The following is a 26,079-nucleotide window of genomic DNA, read 5'->3' as shown; positions in this document are numbered from 1 at the left end:
GGGTGGACTTGTGAGGGGGAGGTCTGATTGGTAGGACCCGGGAGGGGGAGGTCTGATTGGTAGGACCCGGGAGGGGGAGGTCTGATTGGGTGGACCCGGGAGGGGAAGGTCTGATTGGGTGGACCCGGGAGGGGGAGGTCTGATTGGGAGGGGGAGGTCTGATTGGGTGGACCCGGAAGGGGGAGGTCTGATTGGGAGGGGGAGGTCTGATTGGGTGGACCTGGTTGTCTTCTAGTTTTGTATTCTGTGGTGATGATTCCTTCTGAGTGGAAAGCGAACGATCGAATTCATCCTCGTTCTTGGGACTAAATCTTTACTAATTATTGTCATACCAGAAATCAGAGCGATCGATGGGATCGTAGTTCTAGGGACTTGAATGGTAAATACATTTTTATTTTTCTGCAGTCCAAACTTTCATACAATTTTATTGTGTTTAAAAATCTCTACACAGAGTTCAGGAAATTTCCCGTCTTTATATTTATTTTATGCTAATTATCCAGCTAAAAACTGAAGGCTCTTCTGTATCCATTCATTGATATCACCGACTTGATTAATCATTCAAACTTCCTGACAGATTGGATGGGAATGGAGAGAAGATGGAATGTGATTGGAGAGTAGTAGTGAATGTAGAGTAGAAGTGAATGTAGAGTAGATGTGAATGGAGAGTGGATGTGAATGGAGAGTGGATGTGAATGGAGAGTAGATGTGAATGGAGAATAGATGGAATGGAGAGTAGAAGTGAATGGAGAGTAGAAACAAATGGAGAGTGGAAGTGAATGGAGAGTAGAAGTGAATGGAGAGTAGAAGTGAATGGAGAGTAGAAGTGAATGGAGAGTAGATGTGAATGGAGAGTAGATGTGAATGGAGAGTAGAAGTGAATGGAGAGTAGAAGTGAATGGAGAGTAGAAGTGAATGGAGAGAAGATGGAATGTGATTGGAGAGTAGAAGTGAATGGAGAGTAGAAGTGAATGGAGAGAAGATGGAATGTGAATGGAGAGTAGAAGTGAATGGAGAGTAGATGTGAATGGAGAGTAGATGTGAATGGAGAGTAGATGTGAATGGAGAGTAGAAGTGAATGGAGAGTAGATGTGAATGGAGAGTAGAAGTGAATGGAGAGTAGAAGTGAATGGAGAGTAGAAGTGAATGGAGAGTAGAAGTGAATGGAGAGAAGATGGAATGGAGAGTAGAAGTGAATGGAGAGTAGATGTGAATGGAGAGTAGATGTGAATGGAGAGTAGATGTGAATGGAGAGTAGATGTGAATGGAGAGTAGATGTGAATGGAGAGAAGATGGAATGTCCTTTCTATTGGGTGATCCAACCTTCATCACACAGACGTTCCCAGTCACATTCAGGACACATCTCAGGCATCTTTTATGAAGCCAACAATGCTGTCCATGGCTCGTATCCCCGATTCACAGGCCCACTGGTCATAGAAGCTGAGGAGTCCATGGAAGCCATCTTTGATATGGTGCCAGGTGACGGACACCCCATTGTCCTCCAGACGTTTCTTGTAGAGGATCCCCTCATCACGGAGAACATCGAACTCACATGTTAGGAGATAAGATTTTGGTAAGAGGCGAAGCGCGGCGTCATCAGCCACCAGAGGAGAACACGAAGATTCAAGGACTTGTTTGAGCTTCTCATACAGATTTTTGTCGAAGGCGGCCATGGTGTGCGGCGTGTACCCCGTGTGCCTCATGTACCCCGCGACCTCCTCCGGGATATGATCCACACTCAGCCACTTGGAGAACTTCTTCCTCACATCTGGAGGGACATGGCTGCCGTTCAGCACGTCTCTGGAGACAGACAGGTCCCCTCTTCCTACATAGGTCAGCAGGTAGAACAGGGCGCGGTCTCGCAGTAGGAGGGGCACAGCGCGGTTTTGTTGGTATGAAGGTAAGTTGAAGTCAATCATCTGGAGTACGGGGTAGATCATCACCTGGGCGAGAGGTCTAGGAATATCCTTCCTGGTCACCAGAGCTTGTGATACCGCAGCCGCGAGATTTCCACCCGCGCTGTCCCCACATGTGATGACAGACGAGGGATTGACCCCGAAATCCAGCGCCGTCCTCAGGAAGTGGATGGAAGCGGTCAGACAATCTTGGAATGCGGCGGGGTACAGGTGTTCTGGGGCCAGGCGATACCTAAAGAAACATCGGAGAGTTAACAAGGACTTCCATGTGTCACTAACCCAGATTGTGGCCCTTCCAGGGGCCCTTCAATCAGATATAATGTCAATTGTTTGTAAAAAGACGAAAAACTGGTATTTTGCAGAGCAGAGCCTCCCCAACGCATCGGAACGCAGATCATTCGCTCCCTCATCTCAATCCGATGCTAAGGAGGCTCTGATCACTCCTCCTACCTGGCTCGCCATCTTGTTGTGGAGAGAAGGTTGTACACGGAGCGCACACCACATCTCCTGTGCTGATCGGCACACATTCCGTCTAATGATATAATCTCACCGATCACTCTATTTCCCGTATATCCCCGAGTATCCGACATCACCACAGCTCACGTCTCCGCTCCATCAGCGGGACTCCTCTCTAGCATCAGGAGCTGCTTTTATTTATACTGTCAATGTGAGTAACAAAAGAAGGTGGTGGCTTCAAAAACAGCCAATCAGACATTTGTATTCTTTCAAAAGAACCAATCACAGACATGTATATATTCAAATAGAATAGCAGCAGTGACGTGTGCAAACGGTCATGTGCAGAGCCATGCGGCATGAAAAACTGTGAGGAGGATGAAATAGAATGTATAAATAACTGACTTTATTTTTAAGTAGAAATGAACTTTTCTATATGTGTTTTGACATACTTACATTAGCTAACAGTTTGCATAGAGTCACACCCTGCTTCTGCTGAGTCATTGTTAAAACTAAATTCAGCTGGTTTAAATCTTGATAAGAAAATACTGAGTTTGTATGAAATCTACAGACATATGCATTAACACACAGCCCCTCCTATCTTTCTTCCGCATATAAGTCCCTCTGAGAGAATAAACTTTAGAGATCTAATGAACACTCAAATGCTTTCTTGTGTCTCATTGTGATTTCTCACGGAATTCCGGGGGTTACTGAAATGTATCCTGCATTTACCTGAAGTACACCTGGGTGGCGGTATTACCTTTAACAGAGGATATCTAAAAAAAGATGGCTCTGTACATGACCGTGTGCAAACCATCCCACCGCTACTAATGACGCGAGCCGTACTCTATCATGGCTCAGTGTGCAAACCATCCCACCGCTACCAATGACGCGAGCCGTACTCCATCATGGCTCAGTGTGCAAACCATCCCACCGCTACTAATGACGCGAGCCGTACTCCATCATGGCTCAGTGTGCAAACCATCCCACCGCTACCAATGACGTGGGCCGTACTCCATCATGGCTCAGTGTGCAAACCATCCCACCGCTACTAATGACGCGAGCCGTACTCCATCATGGCTCAGTGTGCAAACCATCCCACCGCTACCAATGACGTGAGCCGTACTCTATCATGGCTCAGTGTGCAAACCATCCCACCGCTACTAATGACGCGAGCCGTACTCCATCATGGCTCAGTGTGCAAACCATCCCACCGCTACTAATGACGCGAGCCGTACTCCATCATGGCTCAGTGTGCAAACCATCCCACCGCTACCAATGACGTGAGCCGTACTCTATCATGGCTCAGTGTGCAAACCATCCCACCGCTACCAATGACGCGAGCCGTACTCTATCATGGCTCAGTGTGCAAACCATCCCACCGCTACCAATGACGTGAGCCGTACTCTATCATGGCTCAGTGTGCAAACCATCCCACCGCTACTAATGACGCGAGCTGTACTCCATCATGGCTCAGTGTGCAAACCATCCCACCGCTACTAATGACGCGAGCCGTACTCCATCATGGCTCAGTGTGCAAACCATCCCACCGCTACCAATGACGCGAGCCGTACTCCATCATGGCTCAGTGTGCAAACCATCCCACCGCTACCAATGACGCGAGCCGTACTCTATCATGGCTCAGTGTGCAAACCATCCCACCGCTACCAATGACGTGAGCCATTCTCTATCATGGCTCAGTGTGCAAACCATCCCACCGCTACCAATGACGCGAGCCGTACTCTATCATGGCTCAGTGTGCAAACCATCCCACCGCTACCAATGACGCGAGCCGTACTCTATCATGGCTCAGTGTGCAAACCATCCCACCGCTACCAATGACGTGAGCCGTACTCTATCATGGCTCAGTGTGCAAACCATCCCACCGCTACCAATGACGTGAGACGTACTCTATCATGGCTCAGTGTGCAAACCATCCCACAGCTACCAATGACGCAAGCCGTACTCTATCATGGCTCAGTGTGCAAACCATCCCACCGCTACCAATGACGCGAGCCGTACTCTATCATGGCTCAGTGTGCAAACCATCCCACCGCTACCAATGACGTGAGCCATACTCTATCATGGCTCAGTGTGCAAACCATCACACCGCTACCAATGACGTGAGCCGTATGCTATCATGGCTCAGTGTGCAAACCATCCCACCGCTACCAATGATGTGAGCCGTACTCTATCATGGCTCAGTGTGCAAACCATCCCACCGCTACCAATGACGTGGGCCGTCGGTTGGTGCCCCAGCAGCTGGGACTGAACCTACTTTGTGGAGACCTCGGGGACCAAGCCGCGGGTAGGGGAAGAGTTAATGTAATAAGATCAGCACTGGGGGTGCGGTTCACTTCTAAGTCAGGGTGTTGCCTGAACATGACTCCGCCTGTTCCTGGGCATTGGTGAGCGCATACCCTGAAGGGGGAGGAGACCCTGCATGCCATGGTCTGCCAAAAAGTTGGGGGGTCTTTTCTTTTCGCCATGTTCTGGTTCTGCCCCTGTGACCACCTCCAGCCGATTCCAGTTCCAGAGAACCTTGGTATAAGAGGACCAGATTATTTCACCTGGGATGTTTTAATTAAAAGAGGGGTGGCCTACCCTAAGACACGCCCCAAATGGAAGGTTTTTACGTGATCCCCCCCCATCACAGAGATGTGTAATCTCCTGACGTCCAGTGCTGAACCCCGGATTAGGACATGACCCCATCCACATGAAGACAATTTCCCACACAGCACTTCTTTGATGTTCCATATTTCTTGTACAATTGTTGGAATAGCAATAGAAGAGATAAGAGAATGAAGACTTCTCACCCGACTGACACCAGCACAACTCCGGCCCTCTTTGAGATGTGTCCGCAAAGTTTGTCATATTGATCTACAAATAAAATGGACAATAATGAGCTGAGGAGGCGAAAATTCTTCAGCCACCGAAAATCCAAAGAATACAATTCACAGCATAGAAGTAAAAAGAAGTCGTACCGCGATCTCTGATCGCATGGTCACACAAAATGGAAAATCGTTGCCACCTACTCCACCGACTGCCACCTACCCCACTGACTGCCACCAACCCCACCGACTGCCACCAACCCCACCGACTGCCACCAACCCCACTGACTGCCACCAACCCCACTGACTGCCACCTACCCCACTGACTGCCACCGACTGCCACCTACCCCACCGACTGCCACCAACCCCACCGACTGCCACCTACCCCACTGACTGCCACCAACCCCACCGACTGCCACCTACCCCACTGACTGCCACCAACCCCACTGACTGCCACCAACCCCACCGACTGCCACCAACCCCACTGACTGCCACCGACTGCCACCAACCCCACTGACTGCCACCTACCCCACTGACTGCCACCTACCCCACTGACTGCCACCTACCCCACTGACTGCCACTGACTGCCACCAACCCCACCGACTGCCACCAACCCCACTGACTGCCACCAACCCCACTGACTGCCACCGACTGCCACCAACCCCACCGACTGCCACCAACCCCACTGACTGCCACCGACTGCCACCAACCCCACCGACTGCCACCTACCCCACTGACTGCCACCAACCCCACTGACTGCCACCAACCCCACCGACTGCCACCAACCCCACTGACTGCCACCAACCCCACTGACTGCCACCAACCCCACCGACTGCCACCAACCCCACTGACTGCCACCGACTGCCACCAACCCCACCGACTGCCACCAACCCCACCGACTGCCACCTACCCCAGTGACTGCCACCGACTGCCACCTACCCCACCGACTGCCACCAACCCCACTGACTGCCACCAACCCCACTGACTGCCACCAACCCCACCGACTGCCACCAACCCCACCGACTGCCACCTACCCCACTGACTGCCACCAACCCCACTGACTGCCACCGACTGCCACCAACCCCACCGACTGCCACCAACCCCACCGACTGCCACCTACCCCACTGACTGCCACCAACCCCACTGACTGCCACCAACCCCACCGACTGCCACCAACCCCACCGACTGCCACCTACCCCACTGACTGCCACCTACCCCACTGACTGCCACCAACCCCACTGACTGCCACCTACCCCACTGACTGCCACCTACCCCACTGACTGCCACCAACCCCACTGACTGCCACCTACCCCACTGACTGCCACCAACCCCACTGACTGCCACCAACCCCACTGACTGCCACCTACCCCACTGACTGCCACCAACCCCACTGACTGCCACCAACCCCACTGACTGCCACCTACCCCACTGACTGCCACCGACTGCCACCAACCCCACTGACTGCCACCTACTCCACCGACTGCCACCTACCCCACTGACTGCCACCTACCCCACCGACTGCCACCAACCCCACTGACTGCCACCAACCCCACTGACTGCCACCTACCCCACTGACTGCCACCTACCCCACTGACTGCCACCTACCCCACTGACTGCCACCAACCCCACTGACTGCCACCAACCCCACTGACTGCCACCTACCCCACTGACTGCCACCTACCCCACTGACTGCCACCTACCCCACTGACTGCCACCAACCCCACCGACTGCCACCAACCCCACCGACTGCCACCAACTCCACCGACTGCCACTGACTGCCACCACCACTGACTGCCACCTACCCCACTGACTGCCACCAACCCCACTGACTGCCACCTACTCCACCGACTGCCACCTACCCCACTGACTGCCACCTACCCCACCGACTGCCACCAACCCCACTGACTGCCACCTACACCACTGACTGCCACCAACCCCACTGACTGCCACCAACCCCACTGACTGCCACCTACCCCACTGACTGCCACCTACCCCACTGACTGCCACCTACCCCACTGACTGCCACCAACCCCACTGACTGCCACCTACTCCACCGACTGCCACCTACCCCACTGACTGCCACCTACCCCACCGACTGCCACCAACCCCACTGACTGCCACCTACACCACTGACTGCCACCAACCCCACTGACTGCCACCAACCCCACTGACTGCCACCTACCCCACTGACTGCCACCTACCCCACTGACTGCCACCTACCCCACTGACTGCCACCTACCCCACTGACTGCCACCAACCCCACTGACTGCCACCTACCCCACTGACTGCCACCTACCCCACTGACTGCCACCAACCCCACCGACTGCCACCGACTGCCACTGACTGCCACCAACTGCCACTGACGAGTGTAGGCAGGGGGTAGTTTTTGAGTTCCCCTTTAATTTTTGGACACTCCCCTGTTTTTTCCTATCCTTTAACCACTTAAGACCCGGACCAAAATGCAGCTAACGGACCTTGCCCCTTTTTGCGATTCGTCACTGCGTCGCTTTAACTGACAATTGCGCGGTCGTGCGACGTGGCTCCCAAACAAAATTGGCGTCATTTTTCCCCACAAATAGAGCTTTCTTTTGGTGGTATTTGATGACCTCTGCAGTTTTTATTTTTTGCGCTATAAACAAAAATTGAGCGACAATTTTCAAAAAAATTCAATATTTTTTACTTTTTGCTATAATAAATATCCCCCAAATATATATATATATAAAACAACAAAAAAATCCTCAGTTTAGGCCGATACGTATTCTTCTACCTATTTTTGGTAAAAAAAATCGCAATAAGCGTTTATCGGTTGGTTTGCGCAAAATTTATAGCGTTTACAAAATAGGGGATAGTTTTATTGCATTTTTATTAATTATTATTTTTTTACTACTAATGGCGGCGATCAGCGTTTTTTTTTTTCATGACTGCGACATTATGGCGGACACTTCGCACAATTTTGACACATTTTTGGGACCATTGTCATTTTCACAGCAAAAAATGCATTGTTTATTGTGAAAATGACATTTGCAGTTTAGGAGTTAACCACAGGGGGGCGCTGAAGGGGTTATGTGTTCCCTGAAGTGTGTTTTCAACTGTAGGGGGGTGTGGCTGTAGGTGTGACATCATCGATTGTGTCTCCCTATAAAAGGGATCACGCGATCGATGACACCGCCACAGTGAAGAACGGGGAAGCTGTGTTTACACTCACCTCTCCCCGTTCTTCAGCTCCGGGGACCGATCGCGGGACTCCAGCAGCGATCGGGTCCGCGAGTCTCACGGTGTCAGAGCTTCGGACCGGGTCGCGGGCGCGGCTTAAAGGACAACGTACCTATACGTTGATGTGCCCAGCCGTGCCATTCTGCTGACGTATATCAGTGTGAAGGGGTCCTTAAGTGGTTAAGTTGGCTCCGCCCTCTGCCTTTTTAACGTGGAACTTCACCAAAAAGATGAAGATCCGCTTTTAATCGGCTTCCTCCCTCCCCCGCTCCTACTACCACTTCTGGACAAGTTAACCAGCCTATTACCATTGTTCTGGACTGGAGGAACCTGTGGACAGTGGAGTGTAGATAGCGCTCCGCTCTCTGCTATAAATGGCAGCAATGATACATTGTAACCGACGTGGAAATGACAGTTGGAGTCAGACTCAGGTACTGTTACGCCGGCGTATCAGTAGATACGCCGTCGTAACTCTGAATCTGCGCCGTCGTACATTTAAGTGTATTCTCAAATTGAGATGCAATTAAATGTAGCTAAGATACGACCGCCTGCGCCATCGTATCTTAGCTGTCTAATTACGCCGGCCGCTAGGGGCGTGAACGCTGATTTACGCCTAAAATGCGTAAATCAGCAAGATACGCCGTTTACGTAAGGCGTTTTCAGGCGTAAAGATATTCCACCAAAAAGCTGGCCCAGCCAATGTTAAGTATGGACGTCGGACCCGCGTCGAATTTTTTAATTTTTACGTCGTTTGCGTAAGTCGTCCGTGAATAGGGCTGGGCGTCATTTACGTTCACGTCGAAACCAATGAGTCTTTGCTGCGTACTTTGGAGCATGCGCACTGGGATACGTCCACGGACGGCGCATGCGCCGTTCCTTCCAAACGTCATTTACGTGGGGTCATGCTTTATTTCCATAAAACACGCCCACCTCTTCACAATTTGAATTGGGCGCGCTTATGCCGGGACATTTACGCTACGCCGCCATAACTTAGGACGCCAGTGCTTTGAGAATACAGCACTTGCCTCTCTAACTTACGGCGGCGGAGCGTATATGAGATACGCTACGCCTGCCTAACGTTGGGCACGTCTCCCTGAATCTGGCTATCGGTATCTAGGAGGAAACCTACCAAGATTTCCGAACACGAAGCCTCCGCCATGGAAGAAGAGGACTCCTTTCCGGTCCCCGGCGGAGGGATCTCTGGGCTGGTAGACTCTCACAGGCACGCCTTCAAATTCCAGATCCTTCGTGAAGAGCTCGGGATCATCTTCTGACTTCATCGGAAAAAATTTGGCCAAACGGTGGTAAAGAGTGACCGTGGAAATCCCGAACGTTTCCAGAGTGCGGCCCTAATCCATGGAGGAGAAAAGACGATCAATAATAATGATCAACACGTTAGAGGAACCAAATGATTGTAACACATCAGAGGGACTGTCCTGGGAATGTTATGAAGATGTTTAATATGTAGTGTCACCAGGGTTAGTTCTCCCGCACCCCACGCTAAAGAGCCGACTGGGGCGGACTGACGCTGGTTGAGATACACTTCCTGATTTGGAGAAGGGTGTTTGCGGAGTGGGGATGTCTCCCTGGGGAAAGGGCCCCTGTGTGATTGATGGGCGCCCCTGTGTGATTGATGGGGCCCCTGTGTGATTGATGGGGCTCCTGTGTGATCCGCAGACGTTCGCCTGGTGGGGATGTCTCCCTGGGGTAAGGGCCCCTGTGTGATTGATGGGGCCCCTGTGTGATTGATGGGGGCCCCTGTGTGATTGATGGGCGCCCCTGTGTGATTGATGGGGCCCCTGTGTGATTGATGGGGCTCCTGTGTGATCCGCAGACGTTCGCCTGGTGGGGATGTCTCCCTGGGGAAAGGGCCCCTGTGTGATTGATGGGGCCCCTGTGGGAATATCCCCCCGATGAGGGCGCCCCCAACAGGAGGACCCCAGGAATATCCCCCAGATGAGGACACCCCCTGACAGGAGGACCCCGGAATATCCCACCGATGAGGGCGCCCCTAACAGGAGGACCCCGGAATATCCCACCGGTGAGGGCGCCCCTAACAGGAGGACCCCGGAATATCCCCCCGATGAGGGCGCCCCTAACTGGAGGACCCCGGAATATCCCCCAGATGAGGACACCCCCTAACAGGAGGACCCCGGAATATCCCCCCGATGAGGGCGCCCCCTAACAGGAGGACCCCGGAATATCCCCCCGATGAGGGCATGGGCGCCCCCTAACAGGAGGACCCCGGAATATCGTACCCAGAACCCATCAGAGATCTAAGAGACTCTCCCCAAGAGATCTCTGTTCTGGGGGGAGGGCGGCTTCAGGAACTCACCAGGACTGACATGAAACTCAGAATTCTGTAGAGACTTCGCAGTTCTGCTGAACAGGCAATTCCCGGAGGATATTCCGCTTTCCGGGATTCCACGTACACCGCGCCAAAGAGGAGCAAAGTACAAAGCAACAGAAAAACCCCGAAGATAGAGAGAAGAGAAAACATGGCTGCCACCCCGTCCTCCTCCGTCCTGCCAACTCCGGATCGCCACCCCGTCCTCCTCTGTCCTCCTAAATCCCTCCAACCTCCTCCACCCCCCTCCACCTCCTCCAACCTTCACCTCCTGCCAACTCCGGATCGCCACGCCCGTCCTGAGCTCTGCACAATGAACTTCACACCTTGTCCTTTCCAGGATCGCCCCCTACCAGATATACACCTGTACTGCAGCTTATCTCACCACCCTTCACAATGTGTCCATCAATCCATCCCTCCCATCCATCCACCGATCAATCAATCCATCCATCCACCGATCAATCAATCCATCCACCGATCAATCCATCCACCGATCAATCCATCCATCCACCGATCAATCCATCCATCCACCGATCAATCCATCCACCGATCCATCCATCCACCGATCAATCCATCCACCGATCAATCCATCCACCGATCAATCCATCCATCCACCGATCAATCCATCCACCGATCAATCCATCCACCGATCAATCCATCCATCCACCGATCAATCCATCCACCGATCAATCCATTTCTCCCATTTTTTTGGAAATGTTATGAAGATGTATTTAATATGTATTGTCAGTGCGGCTCTAATCCATGGAGGAGAAAAGACGATCAATAATAATGATCAACACGTTGGAGGAACCAAATGATTGTAACACATCAGGGGGACTGTCGTGGAAATTTTATGAAGATGTTTAATATGTAGTGTCACCAGGGTTAGTTCTCCCGCACCCCGCGCTAAAGAGCCGACTGGGGCGGACTGACGCTGGTTGAGATAAACTTCCTGATTTGGAGAAGGGTGTTTGCGGAGTGGGGATGTCTCCCTGGGGAAAGGGCCCCTGTGTGATTGATGGGCGCCCCTGTGTGATTGATGGGGCCCCTGTGTGATTGATGGGGCCCCTGTGTGATGCGCAGACGTTCGCCTGGTGGGGACGTTTCCTCTCTGCAAACGCATTATGGGTTTAGCGGATGTGCGCTCTTGTCTTCTCTGTATTCAACAATGGGGAAATATATTGCGCTAAGGAAATAAATGAAGTGTGAAAATTGATAAGTGCAATGGATGAAAATAAATTAAATGAATAAATCAAGCTGCAACACCTAAAAAAACATGTGATATACATGTAACAAGATAAAAAAAACAGGAGGGGAATAGGTTGCGCTAGAAAAATCGACACAACCTGACCATTGTGCGTATAAAGTGAATGAATAAAAAGCTGAATAAGAATAAAAAATATTATATGTAAAAATGATATATATATGTGAATAAAAATGACAAAGTAGTCCCTCTGATCGATAAGGCTAATACCATATTGTAACGGAATGACCCGTGACACCCAGAGACTTTTGGAGGATGTCCCAAGTGTCAATAATGACTCTTGGGTCTAGGGTCACCCTGTGCCCCTTTTGGGGGTTAATTTAGCCTGGCTCCTAGGACCTCTCATTATGTATGCTGATAATACTGTTTTATGTGTGGAATGTACTTGTTAACTGTAGTAATGATGTCAGATCGGTGCCAAAACGTCTGACATAGAAATGTGTATTATGTAGGTGAATCACTTATTATTGCGGAGACAGGCTGTCTGGATAATGACTAATAATTATGTCATTGTCTAAGAGAAGGTATATTGAAGCCCCCCCATTGTGTGATGTGTGGGTGGAGAGTTTCATTGTCCCTGTAATATGCCTGTAACTGCATAAAAAGCTGAGAGTGTACCATTAAAATTAAAGGGGTTGTAAAGACAAAAATATTTTCCTCTTAAATTAAAGTCTGACAGTAGCTGATAAAGTAAAAAGTAATGTTTTGCATTATAACTGTTTTATTCACCTCCGTCACTCCTGAATCATTATTCTCACTGACTTCCTGGTTTGCGGTGTGCATTTATTCTTGCTACATCACGGCCTAATGGGAACTACAGTTCCCATTAGGCTTAGCCTCCATGCCTGTGAGGGATAAGAGAGCATCTTCACGCAGGGCTGTAGTCATAGGGAGGGGGTGAGAACATTCTGCTTTCCACCATGCAAAACGGCTCAGATGCTGGTGGAAAGCAAGAAGAGGAGAGACAGGAAATGGCATTTTCAAACCTGGATTACTGTGTTTTGGAGGTCAAAAGGAAAAACGAGGTAAGTGATATTTAAATGCTCTAGCTTACAGAAATCAATTGATCTAATAAAAAACGAACCTTTAGTGTTCCTTTAATTCATAGATTTTGGAACCAGTAACAGAGCTGTGTGTCGTTATTTCTGGGGAAAATCCAATGGGTCCTGTCTGCTGGATTGTGGCGTGTCGGATAAGCTGTCGTGGTGGATGGAAGGGAATATATATACACCAATGTTTAAACAATAAATTTGAGTTCAGACATCAAATAAGTGAAACAATTGTCCAATTTCAAATATAATCTAAACAGTGAAAAGATGAAAGAAAACGATCCGCCATCAGATAAGTGTTGATTGAAAGGAGGAATTCCTCAGGGTCACACCAGGGGAAAGGTAAGTGAATGCTCTTACCAGACAAGTTGGACCCCCTGTTAGATGGGGGTCAAGAAGGCATATATATCCACCCAATCCGATGATGGGAGGTCACAGGGGCTTTAGGCCCCTCGACTTCCATCTGATCCTCACCCAGTCCGTGCGGGTGGCTATCTCCTCGGAGCGATCCGCTCTAAACTCAGTATCCCACAGGGAATCACAGAGGAAAACAAACCGGAGGCTCGAGATGGTGAAGTACCATAAAAACTGGGTTTATTAAAAGAGTGTAACATAGACACTGAAACGATTTAAAATTACCGTCAGAAAATTACATAAAAAAACAAACGTACACCCGTGCTTCCAGGGTCACGTTAACGCGGTGACGTCAGTGCGTGGCTCCGCCCTGACATGTTTAGTCATACATGACGTTATCAAAGGGCATGGGCGACGCACTGAACGTTCACCTCTCATATACCCACGGAGGAGCAACCAAGCCTCACTCTCGTGTAGCAGCAACCAATGAAAGTCAGCCGCATTTTCACTCCCTTTAAACAAATAGGAGACGCTAAGAACGGGAACCAGAGACACCGGAAGTATCGAAATAAGGACTGGTCACTGGAACACCGATAGGAATATCCTGTGTTAACTGGACCAAGTCCAACTTCACCAAAAGTCGTCCCTACCTGATCTCCAATCTCCAAGCGTTTACAAATTTGTATATCAACCTAACCACAATAATACTGCCTATCACTATATATGTAAATAGTGGACAAATTACATATAAGCAGATAATCACAATTAATATATTCAACATTAAAGCGGTAGAGGAAAAAAGGCATAAATCACATAAATTATTTAAATAAAGGAAATAATCCATAGTAATAAGAAAAACTTATTTTAGAAATTTTGGAAGTGGTAAAAACTTAAACCCTATAGGGCCATCTAGTGGATAAAGGGGGGAAAGACAACCACAATACTGAATCATATATGTAATATCACCTAGTAAATTCCCTATGATGGATGGACCACAGAAAGATATCAGCCCATTACATGGAGGTGATATACATATATGCATGTCACTTGCTGGGAACTGAAGATTACATTAATTCAAAGCAACTCTGATGTTAATAAAAAAGTCATTCCAAAAAAAACGAATTCCCACCCCAAATGATTAAATTGATTCCCCACAAATCTATGATTTTATATTTAATTGGACCTTCGTCACACCATTCTTAGTAAAGGAGGGAGCACCTCAGGAATTATCCAAAAAGGCGTTCACCTCTATATCTACGTTCAGGCCCTGAGGCTTAAGGCATTTGACTCGATAGATCCAGCTCATCTCAAGTTTAAAGATGGCTCTTCTTTTAGACCCCCCTCTCCAATGAGGTTTCAAGTTGTCGATAGCAACGAAGGAGGTGCCACTAGGATCTCTAGCGTGCACTTCTCTATAGTGGTGGGATACTGAATGTTTTTTGTAGCCCCTTCTTATATTTACCCTATATGTTCATTAACCCTTATTTGAAAGGATCGTATTGTACGTCCGATGTATTGCAACCCGCATGGGCAGGTCAATAGATACACCACGTGAGTGGTGGAACAAGTGATAAAAGATCTAATATTGAATGTTTGGGAAGTACTGTTAGAAGTAAAGCTCAAGGTTTTACGCTCACTTATTGCATTGATCTTACACACAGCACATTGTTTGCATTTATGGTAGCCCACTATATTCTCAGGTTGTCTTTAGAGGAGTTCCTTCATTAAGAGACTCTTTGGCCCCTGGAGTTTGTGACCCTCTATCTAATAAACCTATGTTCTTCCAGAATATAGTGGGCTACCAGAAATGCAAAAAATGTGCTGTGTGTAAGATCAATGCAATAAGTGAGCGTAAAACCTTGAGCTTTACTTCTAACAGTACTTCCCAAACATTCAATATTAGATCTTTTATCACTTGTTCCACCACTCACGTGGTGTATCTATTGACCTGCCCATGCGGGTTGCAATACATCGGACGTACAATACGATCCTTTCAAATAAGGGTTAATGAACATATAGGGAATATAAGAAGGGGCTACAAAAAACATTCAGTATCCCGCCACTATAGAGAAGTGCATGCTAGAGATCCTAGTGGCACCTCCTTCGTTGTTATCGACAACTTGAAACCTCATTGGAGAGGGGGGTCTAAAAGAAGAGTCATCTCTAAACTTGAGATGAGCTGGATCTATCGAGTCAAATGCCTTAAGCCTCAGGGCCTGAACGTAGGTATGAGGTGAACGCCTTTTTGGATAATTCCTGAGGTGCTCCCTCCTTTACTACGAATGGTGTGATGAGGGTCCAATTAAATATTGTTGCGGTACCTCTCTTCCCGAGCTCCAAAGTACACGAACCGCCACTAACCGCCGAAGTGCAATAGGTTCCAACCGGCCACCATCTCCATACACCGTCCTTAGTGGCCAGTAACCCAATCCCCTCCAGTAACGAGACCAAGCTCCATTATGAGGGTAAAACACGAACTCATTTACTGTGGGCTACCCGCCCGTATTTATGCAGGTCTCCCACCTGGTGGACACTCCCCTAGGGGACCAGATAGGAGACTGAAATAACAGAACGACATGGGGACATTTCCAACATACATCCCCACCATTTCCCAGCATGCATCACAGTTTCCTCCCCTCTGCGCGGGAGACAGTTGGGACGAAATTCAATTATCTCCTCGGGCAGAGGCACATCGCCATGGAGTCAAAGTCTGTTATAGTTCGTTGGTATGCGGTTGACTCCAGGGGACGGCTATCTGGGTTAAGTCCAGTCGGGTTGTTCAATTCTCCCGCACAGCGCCGTCGAAGGGGGGGGGTCGACTACTTCATGTAAAACGGCAAAGCAGACGAACACAATATGTCCAGTATACGGATGGGTCCGTCACAAATATAAAATCATAGATTTGTCACAAATCAATTTAATCATTTGGGGTGGGAATTCGTTTTTTTTGGAATGACTGTTTTTTATTAACATCAGAGTTCCTTTGAATTAATGTAATCTTCAGTTCCCAGCAAGTGACATGCATATATGTATATCACCTCCATGTAATGGGCTGATATCTTTCTGTGGTCCATCCATCATAGTGAATTTACTAGGTGATATTACATATATGATTCAGTATTGTGGTTGTCTTTCCCCCCTTTATCCACTAGATGGCCCTATAGGGTTTAAGTTTTTACCACTTCCAAAATTTCTAAAATATAATTTTTTTCTTATTACTATGGATTATTTCCTTTATTTAAATAATGTATGCCTTCGTTCCACTACCGCTTTAATGTTGAATATATTAATTGTGGTTATCTGCTTATATGTAATTTGTCCACTATTTACATATAATAAAAGGACCCTGTGAGGGCGTCGCCAGGCGGTGATTGCTGGGATGCCGAGATGATAAGAATAGTGTGGTGATGTCTCTTGACTTGAATGGAAGGTGAGTGAATTTTAGCTTAAGATGGATTGTTACATTGAGACGAAATCTGTGATTATTAGCAAATGCAAAATGGCGGTGTGCTCTGCATACAACCTATCTTGCTATGTCACCATCCATCCCTCCAATCATCTTATCCTCCTATCCATCCACTGATCAATCTATCCATTCCCTCCCTCCCATCCATACACCCATCTGTAAATGTATGTGAGGTGGTCCTTAAGTGGTTAAAGAGTTGGAGGTGGTGAGATAATCTGCAGTACATGTCTATATCTGGTAGGGGGCGATTTAAGGGTAATCCTGGAAGGACAAAGTGTAAGTTTTATGTCTGCAGAGCTCAGAACAGCGGTGGTGATCCGGAGATGGGAGGAGGTGGATGGAAGACGGCGGTGGTGATCCGGAGATGGGGGGATGGTGGTGGTGATCCGGAGTTGGGAGGAGGTGGATGGAAGACAGCGGTGGTGATCCGGAGATGGGGGGACGGTGGTGGTGATCCGGAGTTGGGAGGTGGTGGATGGAAGACGGCGGTGGTGATCCGGAGTTGGGAGGAGGTGGATGGAAGACGGCGGTGATCCGGAGATTGGGGGACGGTGGTGGTGATCTGGAGTTGGGAGGAGGTGGATGGAAGACGGCGGTGATCCGGAGATTGGGGGACGGTGGTGGTGATCTGGAGTTGGGAGGAGGTGGATGGAAGACGGCGGTGATCCGGAGATGGGGGGACGGTGGTGGTGATCCGGAGTTGCGAGGAGGTGGATGGAAGACGGCGGTGATCCGGAGATGGGGGGATGGTGGTGGTGATCCATAGTTGGGAGGAGGTGGATGGAAGACGGTGGTGATGAGCCAGAGTTGGGGGGGCGGTGGTGGTGATCCGGAGTTGGGAGGAGGTGGATTGTAGATGGTGGTGATCCGGAGATGGGGGGACGGTGGTGGTGATCCGGAGTTGGGAGGAGGTGGATTGTAGATGGTGGTGATCCGGAGATGGGGGGACGGTGGTGGTGATCCGGAGTTGGGAGGAGGTGGATGGAAGACGGCGGTGATCCGGAGATGGGGGGACGGTGGTGGTGATCCGGAGTTGGGAGGAGGTGGATGGAAGACGGCGGTGATCCGGAGATGGGGGGACGGTGGTGGTGATCCGGAGTTGGGAGGAGGTGGATGGAAGACGGCGGTGATCCGGAGATGGGGGGACGGTGGTGGTGATCCGGAGTTGGGAGGAGGTGGATGGAAGACAGCGGTGATCCGGAGATGGGGGGACGGTGGTGGTGATCCGGAGTTGGGAGGAGGTGGATGGAAGACGGCGGTGATCCGGAGATGGGGGGATGGTGGTGGTGATCCAGAGTTGGGAGGAGGCGGATGGAAGACGGCGGTGGTGATCCGGAGTTGGGAGGAGGTGGATGGAAGACGGCGGTGATCCGGAGATGGGGGGACGGTGGTGGTGATCCAGAGTTGCGAGGAGGTGGATGGAAGACGGTGGTGGTGATCCGGAGTTGGGAGGAGGTGGATGGAAGACGGCGGTGATCCGGAGATGGGGGGATGGTGGTGGTGATCCGGAGTTGGGAGGAGGTGGATGGAAGACGGCGGTGATCCGGAGATGGGGGGACGGTGGTGGTGATCCGGAGTTGGGAGGAGGTGGATGGAAGACGGCGGTGATCCGGAGATGGGGGGACGGTGGTGGTGATCCGGAGTTGGGAGGAGGTGGATGGAAGACGGCGGTGATCCGGAGATGGGGGGACGGTGGTGGTGATCCAGAGTTGGGAGGAGGTGGATGGAAGACAGCGGTGATCCGGAGATGGGGGGGCGGTGGTGGTGATCCGGAGTTGGGAGGAGGTGGATGGAAGACGGCGGTGATCCGGAGATGGGGGGATGGTGGTGGTGATCCAGAGTTGGGAGGAGGCGGATGGAAGACGGCGGTGGTGATCCGGAGTTGGGAGGAGGTGGATGGAAGACGGCGGTGATCCGGAGATGGGGGGACGGTGGTGGTGATCCAGAGTTGGGAGGAGGTGGATGGAAGACGGTGGTGGTGATCCGGAGTTGGGAGGAGGTGGATGGAAGACGGCGGTGATCCGGAGATGGGGGGATGGTGGTGGTGATCCGGAGTTGGGAGGAGGTGGATGGAAGACGGCGGTGATCCGGAGATGGGGGGACGGTGGTGGTGATCCGGAGTTGGGAGGAGGTGGATGGAAGACGGCGGTGATCCGGAGATGGGGGGACGGTGGTGGTGATCCGGAGTTGGGAGGAGGTGGATGGAAGACGGCGGTGATCCGGAGATGGGGGGGCGGTGGTGGTGATCCGGAGTTGGGAGGAGGTGGATGGAAGACGGCGGTGATCCGGAGATGGGGGGACGGTGGTGGTGATCCAGAGTTGGGAGGAGGTGGATGGAAGACGGTGGTGGTGATCCGGAGTTGGGAGGAGGTGGATGGAAGACGGCGGTGATCCGGAGATGGGGGGATGGTGGTGGTGATCCGGAGTTGGGAGGAGGTGGATGGAAGACGGCGGTGATCCGGAGATGGGGGGACGGTGGTGGTGATCCGGAGTTGGGAGGAGGTGGATGGAAGACGGCGGTGGTACCTAACATACATTTACTGCGGCTGGACGGCCCTTAAGTGCAAAATCACATACCTCTAAGTGATTCCTGTTGTCGGCTCTGGGGCGCGTGCGCGGAAGCCAATCAGCGGGTCGTAGGAGAGACAGATATGTAAACAAGGCAGACTGTTGTTCTGTCACAGAGGGAGAGAGAGATCTTGTGTTCCTGCTAATCACAGATGTCTCTCTTCCACCCTTTCCAGTCAGTGTCATTTACACAGTGACAGTGTATTTTTTTTTTAGCACCGATCACTGGTCCACAAAAAGTGTCAGTTAGTGTCAGATTTGTCCGCTGCAATGTCACAGTCCTGCTAAAAATCGCATGGATGAAGACTGGACCCCATCAGCAGGCAGCATGGTATAGGAGTGGACCCCGGCAGCAGGCCTTTAGACTGGGGAATATTCAGGAGGTCAGCGAGGTCAAGTGGTGGCGCCGCCCCCTTAATCCATGCATCCAGCCCCTAATCTCCATGCATGGCTTCAAAAAGGGTGGGCACATGGTTGAGCCCACCCACTTGTGTGATAATGGCAAATTAATATTTGCTATTGTCTTCCTGATTCTCTTCCCGGACAGTCAGGAAGCGGGTCCTGAGATCCGATTGGCCGAGAGGAAAAATTACCATATTGGCTGCTGAGGAAGAGGCCATTGAGAAGGAGGAGACTCAGGGGAATCCACCGTGAAGCCAGTCAGGAGGAGACACAGGAAGGTTCCAAAGCTGTCTGTGACCTAGATGGGGTAAGTGCGGGGCTGGTGGACAGACACCCCCATCCCCACTCTTTCTGCATGCAGACACTCTCATTTTATACCTGGGGTCATATGTCATTCTCTTCCCTTTTTTTACCTGGGGTCAAAGGTCATCCTCTGCCCTTTATACCTGAGGTCATAGGTCATTCTCTGCCCTTTATACCTGGGGTCAAAGGTCATTCTTTGCCCATTATACCTGAGGTCATAGGTCATTCTCTGCCCTTTATACCTGGGGTCATAGGTCATTCTCTGCCCTTTATACCTGGGGTCAAAGGTCGTTCTCTGCCCTTTATACCTGGGGTCATAGGTCATTCTCTGCCCTTTATACCTGGGGTCATAGGTCGTTTTCTGCCCTTTCTACCTGGGGTCAAAGGTCGTTCTCTGCCCTTTATACCTGGGGTCATAGGTCATTCTCTCAGGACCTCCTGGTTACTTCTGTTAGACTTATTGTGATTTTCTTTGCATTGCATTCCCTTTGTATATTTACTATAAGAGTATAAGAGTCTAACACTGAGAGATATCGGCCTAAATCCTTATTATTATTATTATCTTCTTCAGGAATCTTTTAGTGGTTCTGAAGGCATTCTATGCATTAAGATAAAAAGCCTTCAGGGTGCAGCAGCCCCCCTCAAATACTTACCTGAGCCCCCTCTCGATCCAGAGACGTTGCACGAGACTCTCACTTCTCATTGGCTGAGACAGCAGAAGGCTCCAATGAATAAGAAGTGCTGCCAATCAAATGCTGGTAAATCTTCTAAACTTCACCTCTAGTCCTTAGATGGGGGATGTGTAAAGGGAAAGTTCAGAGAGTAAAGGGGATCATCAGCTTCACTTGTTCCTCCAAGAAAAAACTCCCTTTCCCGAGGATCATCTTCTTCTTCAAACCCAATGCTTATCAGATAGCCCATCACTCTATCTCGATCTATCGATCGGTTTCCTTGAAGCCCCCTGAATATTCATTTTAGAAGCTTTGGAAATCCCCGGACGTGGTTCCATAGCCCATCACAATGATCCTTGTGGTAAGATATCATTTAATAATTACTTTGAAATCCTTTCCTCCCACTTCTGAATTTAACTATTTGTGTCTTTCATTATTTTCTACGATGGATTTTTGATATTCTATTTTATTCACCAGAATTATCTCCACCTCAGGATTAGTGAAATGAAGCAGCATTGACTAGTTTCAGTCTTCTGAGGAAGACCCCGAAGAGAAGGTCTGATTGGGTGGACCTGGGAGGAAAAGGTCTGATTGGGTGGACCTGGGAGGGGAAGGTCTGATTGGGTGGACCTGGGAGGGGGAGGTCTGATTGGGTGGACCTGGGAAGGGGAAGATCTGATTGGGTGGACCTGGGAGGGGAAGGTCCGATTGGGTGGACCTGGGAGGAAAAGGTCTGATTGGGTGGACCTGGGAGGGGAAGGTCTGATTGGGTGGACCTGGGAGGGGAAGGTCTGATTGGGTGAACCTGGGAGGGGAAGGTCTGATTGGGTGGACCTGGGAAGGGGAAGATCTGATTGGGTGGACCTGGAAGGGGAAGGTCTGATTGGGTGGACCTGGGAGGGGAAGGTCTAACTGGGAGGGGGAGGTCTGATTGGGTGGACCTGGGAGGGGAATGTCTGATTGGGTGGACCCGGGACAGGGAGGTCTGATTGGGTGGACCTGGGAGAAGAAGGTCTGATTGGGTGGACCTGGGAAGGGGAAGGTCTGATTGGGTGGACCTTGGAAGGGGAAGGTCTGATTGGGTGGACCTTGGAAGGGGAATGTCTGGGTGGACCTGGGAAGGGGAAGGTCTGATTGGGTGGACCTGGGAAGGGGAATGTCTGATTGGGTGGTCCTGGGAGGAGAAGGTCTGATTGGGAGGACCTGGGAGAAGAAGGTCTGATTGGGTGGACCCGGGAGGGGGAGGTCGAATTGGGAGGACCTGGGAGGGGAAGGTCTGATTGGGTGGAGAAGGTCTGATTGGGTGGTCCTGGGAGAAGAAGGTCTGATTGGGTGGACCCGGGAGGGGGAGGTCTGATTGGGTGGTCCTGGGAGGAGAAGGTCTGATTGGGTGGACCTGGGAGAAGAAGGTCTGATTGGGTGGACCTGGGAGGGGGAGGTCTGATTGGGTGGACCTGGGAGAAGGTCTGATTGGGTGGACCTGGGAGGGGGAGGTCTGATTGGGTGGACCCGGAAGGGGAATGTCTGATTGGGTGGACCTGGGAGAAGAAGGTCTGATTGGGTGGACCCGGGAAGGGGAGGTCTGATTGGGAGGACCTGGGAGAAGGTCTGATTGGGTGGACCTGGGAGGGGGAGGTCTGATTGGGTGGACCCGGAAGGGAAAGGTCTGATTGGGTGGACCTGGGAGCGGAAGGTCTGATTGGGTGGACCCGGGAGGAAAAGGTCTGATTGGGTGGACCTGGGAGGGGAAGGTCTGATTGGGTGGACCTGGGAGGGGAAGGTCTGATTGGGTGGACCCGGGAGGGAAAGGTCTGATTGGGTCGACCTGGGAGGGGAAGGTCTGATTGGGTGGACCTGGGAGGGGAAGGTCTGATTGGGTGGACCTGGGAGGAGAAGGTCTGATTGGGTGGACCTGGGAAGGGGAAGATCTGATTGGGTGGACCTGGGAAGGGGAAGATCTGATTGGGTGGACCTGGGAGGGGAAGGTCTGATTGGGTGGACCTGGGAGGGGAAGGTCTAACTGGGAGGGGGAGGTCTGATTGGGTGGACCTGGGAGGGGAAGGTCTAACTGGGAAGGGGAATGTCTGATTGGGTGGACCCTGGACGGGGAGGTCTGATTGGGTGGACCTGGGAGAAGAAGGTCTGATTGGGTGGACCTGGGAGGGGAAGGTCTGATTGGGTGGACCTGGGAGGGGAAGGTCTAACTGGGAAGGGGAATCTCTGATTGGGTGGACCCGGGACGGGTAGGTCTGATTGGGTGGACCTGGGAGAAGAAGGTCTGATTGGGTGGACCTGGGAAGGGGAAGGTCTGATAAGGTGGACCTGGGAAGGGGAAGGTCTGATTGGGTGGACCTTGAAAGGGGAAGGTCTGATTGGGTGGACCTTGGAAGGGGAATGTCTGGGTGGACCTGGGAAGGGGAAGGTCTGATTGGGTGGACCTGGGAAGGGGAAGGTCTGATTGGGTGGACCTGGGAAGGGGAATGTCTGATTGGGTGGACCTGGGAAGGGAAATGTCTGATTGGGAGGACCTGGGAGGGGAAGGTCTGATTGGGTGGAGAAGGTCTGATTGGGTGGTCCTGGGAGAAGAAGGTCTGATTGGGTGGACCCGGGAGGGGGAGGTCTGATTGGGAGGACCTGGGAGAAGAAGGTCTGATTGGGTGGACCCGGGAGGGGGAGGTCTGATTGGGTGGACCCAGGAGGGGGAGGTCTGATTGGGTGAACCCGGGAGGGGGAGGTCTGATTGGGAGGACCCGGGAGGGAAAGCTCTGATTGGGTGGACCCGGGAGGGGGAGGTCTGATTGGGAGGACCTGGGAGGGGGAGGTCTGATTGGGAGGACCTGGGAGGGGGAGGTCTGATTGGGTGGACCCGGGAGGGGGAGGTCTGATTGGGAGGACCTGGGGGGAGGTCTGATTGGGAGGGGGAGGTCTGACTGGGAGGGGGAGGTCTGATTGGGAGGACCTGGGAGGGGAAGGTCTGATTGGGTGGACCTGGGAGGGGGAGGTCTGATTGGGTGGACCCGGGAGGGGGAGGTCTGATTGGGAGGACCCGGGAGGGAAAGCTCTGATTGGGTGGACCTGGGAGGGGAGGTCTGATTGGGAGGACCTGGGAGAAGAAGGTCTGATTGGGAGGGGGAGGTCTGATTGGGAGGACCTGGGAGGGAAAGCTCTGATTGGGTGGACCTGGGAGAAGAAGGTCTGATTGGGTGGACCCGGGAGGGGAAGGTCTGATTGGGAGGACCCGGGAGGGGGAGGTCTGATTGGGTGGACCCGGGAGGGGGAGGTCTGATTGGGAGGACCCGGGAGGGAAAGCTCTGATTGGGTGGACCCGGGAGGGGGAGGTCTGATTGGGAGGGGGAGGTCTGATTGGGAGGACCTGGGAGGGGGAGGTCTGATTGGGAGGACCCGGGAGGGAAAGCTCTGATTGGGAGGGGGAGGTCTGATTGGGAGGACCCGGGAGGGGGAGGTCTGATTGGGAGGACCTGGGAGGGAAAGCTCTGATTGGGAGGACCCGGGAGGGAAAGCTCTGATTGGGTGGACCCGGGAGGGGGAGGTCTGATTGGGAGGACCCGGGAGGGGGAGGTCTGATTGGGAGGACCTGGGGGGGAGGTCTGATTGGGAGGACCTGGGAGAAGAAGGTCTGATTGGGTGGACCCGGGAGGGGGAGGTCTGATTGGGTGGACCCGGGAGGGGGAGGTCTGATTGGGTGGACCCGGGAGGGGGAGGTCTGATTGGGAGGACCCGGGAGGGAAAGCTCTGATTGGGTGGACCAGGGAGGGGGAGGTCTGATTGGGAGGACCTGGGAGGGGGAGGTCTGATTGGGAGGACCTGGGAGGGGGAGGTCTGATTGGGTGGACCCGGGAGGGGGAGGTCTGATTGGGAGGACCTGGGGGGGAGGTCTGATTGGGAGGGGGAGGTCTGATTGGGAGGACCTGGGAGGGGAAGGTCTGATTGGGTGGACCTGGGAGGGGGGGGTCTGATTGGGTGGACCCGGGAGGGGGAGGTCTGATTGGGAGGACCCGGGAGGGAAAGCTCTGATTGGGTGGACCTGGGAGGGGAGGTCTGATTGGGAGGACCTGGGAGAAGAAGGTCTGATTGGGAGGGGGAGGTCTGATTGGGAGGACCTGGGAGGGAAAGCTCTGATTGGGTGGACCTGGGAGAAGAAGGTCTGATTGGGTGGACCCGGGAGGGGAAGGTCTGATTGGGAGGACCCGGGAGGGGGAGGTCTGATTGGGTGGACCCGGGAGGGGGAGGTCTGATTGGGAGGACCCGGGAGGGAAAGCTCTGATTGGGTGGACCCGGGAGGGGAGGTCTGATTGGGAGGGGGAGGTCTGATTGGGAGGACCCGGGAGGGAAAGCTCTGATTGGGAGGGGGAGGTCTGATTGGGAGGACCCGGGAGGAGGAGGTCTGATTGGGTGGACCCGGGAGGGGGAGGTCTGATTGGGAGGACCCGGGAGGGAAAGCTCTGATTTGGTGGACCCGGGAGGGGAGGTCTGATTGGGAGGGGGAGGTCTGATTGGGAGGATCCGGGAGGGAAAGCTCTGATTGGGAGGGGGAGGTCTGATTGGGAGGACCCGGGAGGAGGAGGTCTGATTGGGTGGACCCGGGAGGGAAAGCTCTGATTGGGTGGACCCGGGAGGGAAAGCTCTGATTGGGAGGGGAAGGTCTGATTGGGAGGACCCGGGAGGGGGAGGTCTGATTGGGTGGACCCGGGAGGGAAAGGTCTGATTGGGAGGACCCGGGAGGGAAAGCTCTGATTGGGTGGACCCGGGAGGGGGAGGTCTGATTGGGAGGACCCGGGAGAAGAAGGTCTGATTGGGTGGACCCGGGAGGGGGAGGTCTGATTGGGAGGACCCGGGAGGAGGAGGTCTGATTGGGTGGACCCGGGAGGGGGAGGTCTGATTGGGTGGACCTGGGAGGGGGAGGTCTGATTGGGAGGACCTGGGAGAAGAAGGTCTGATTTGGTGGACCCGGGAGGGGGAGGTCTGATTGGGAGGACCCGGGAGAAGAAGGTCTGATTGGGTGGACCCGGGAGGGGGAGGTCTGATTGGGAGGACCCGGGAGAAGAAGGTCTGATTGGGTGGACCCGGGAGGGGGAGGTCTGATTGGGAGGACCTGGGAGAAGAAGGTCTGATTGGGTGGACCTGGGAGGGGGAGGTCTGATTGGGAGGACCTGGGAGGGAAAGCTCTGATTGGGAGGACCCGGGAGGGGGAGGTCTGATTGGGAGGACCCGGGAGAAGAAGGTC

General features: G+C 52.3%; 2 protein-coding genes across 2 annotated transcripts; both read right to left on the bottom strand.

Moving 5' to 3' along the window:
• Positions 1 to 720: 720 nt before the first annotated feature.
• LOC120915792 (arylacetamide deacetylase-like 4) lies at positions 721 to 10,992 on the bottom strand. The gene is made up of 4 exons (XM_040326589.1): positions 10,746 to 10,992; positions 9,540 to 9,759; positions 5,183 to 5,246; positions 721 to 2,145 (listed from the first exon to the last, which is right to left on the bottom strand). Exons 1-4 carry the CDS (start codon positions 10,908 to 10,910, stop codon positions 1,362 to 1,364), a joined length of 1,233 nt encoding a protein of 410 aa, XP_040182523.1. The 5' UTR covers positions 10,911 to 10,992; the 3' UTR covers positions 721 to 1,361.
• Positions 10,993 to 17,188: 6,196 nt separating this feature from the next.
• LOC120915907 (extensin-like) lies at positions 17,189 to 19,423 on the bottom strand. The gene has a single exon (XM_040326721.1). The coding sequence runs from the start codon at positions 19,421 to 19,423 to the stop codon at positions 17,189 to 17,191; it is 2,235 nt and encodes a 744-aa protein (XP_040182655.1).
• Between the last annotated feature and the right edge of the window lie 6,656 nt (positions 19,424 to 26,079).

The sequence above is a fragment of the Rana temporaria genome, chromosome 10, assembly GCF_905171775.1.
Source record: "Rana temporaria chromosome 10, aRanTem1.1, whole genome shotgun sequence".
Classification (NCBI taxonomy): domain Eukaryota; kingdom Metazoa; phylum Chordata; class Amphibia; order Anura; family Ranidae; genus Rana; species Rana temporaria.
The sequence above is the reverse complement of the archived record's forward strand: the minus strand, read 5'-3'. Positions and strand labels throughout refer to the sequence as shown.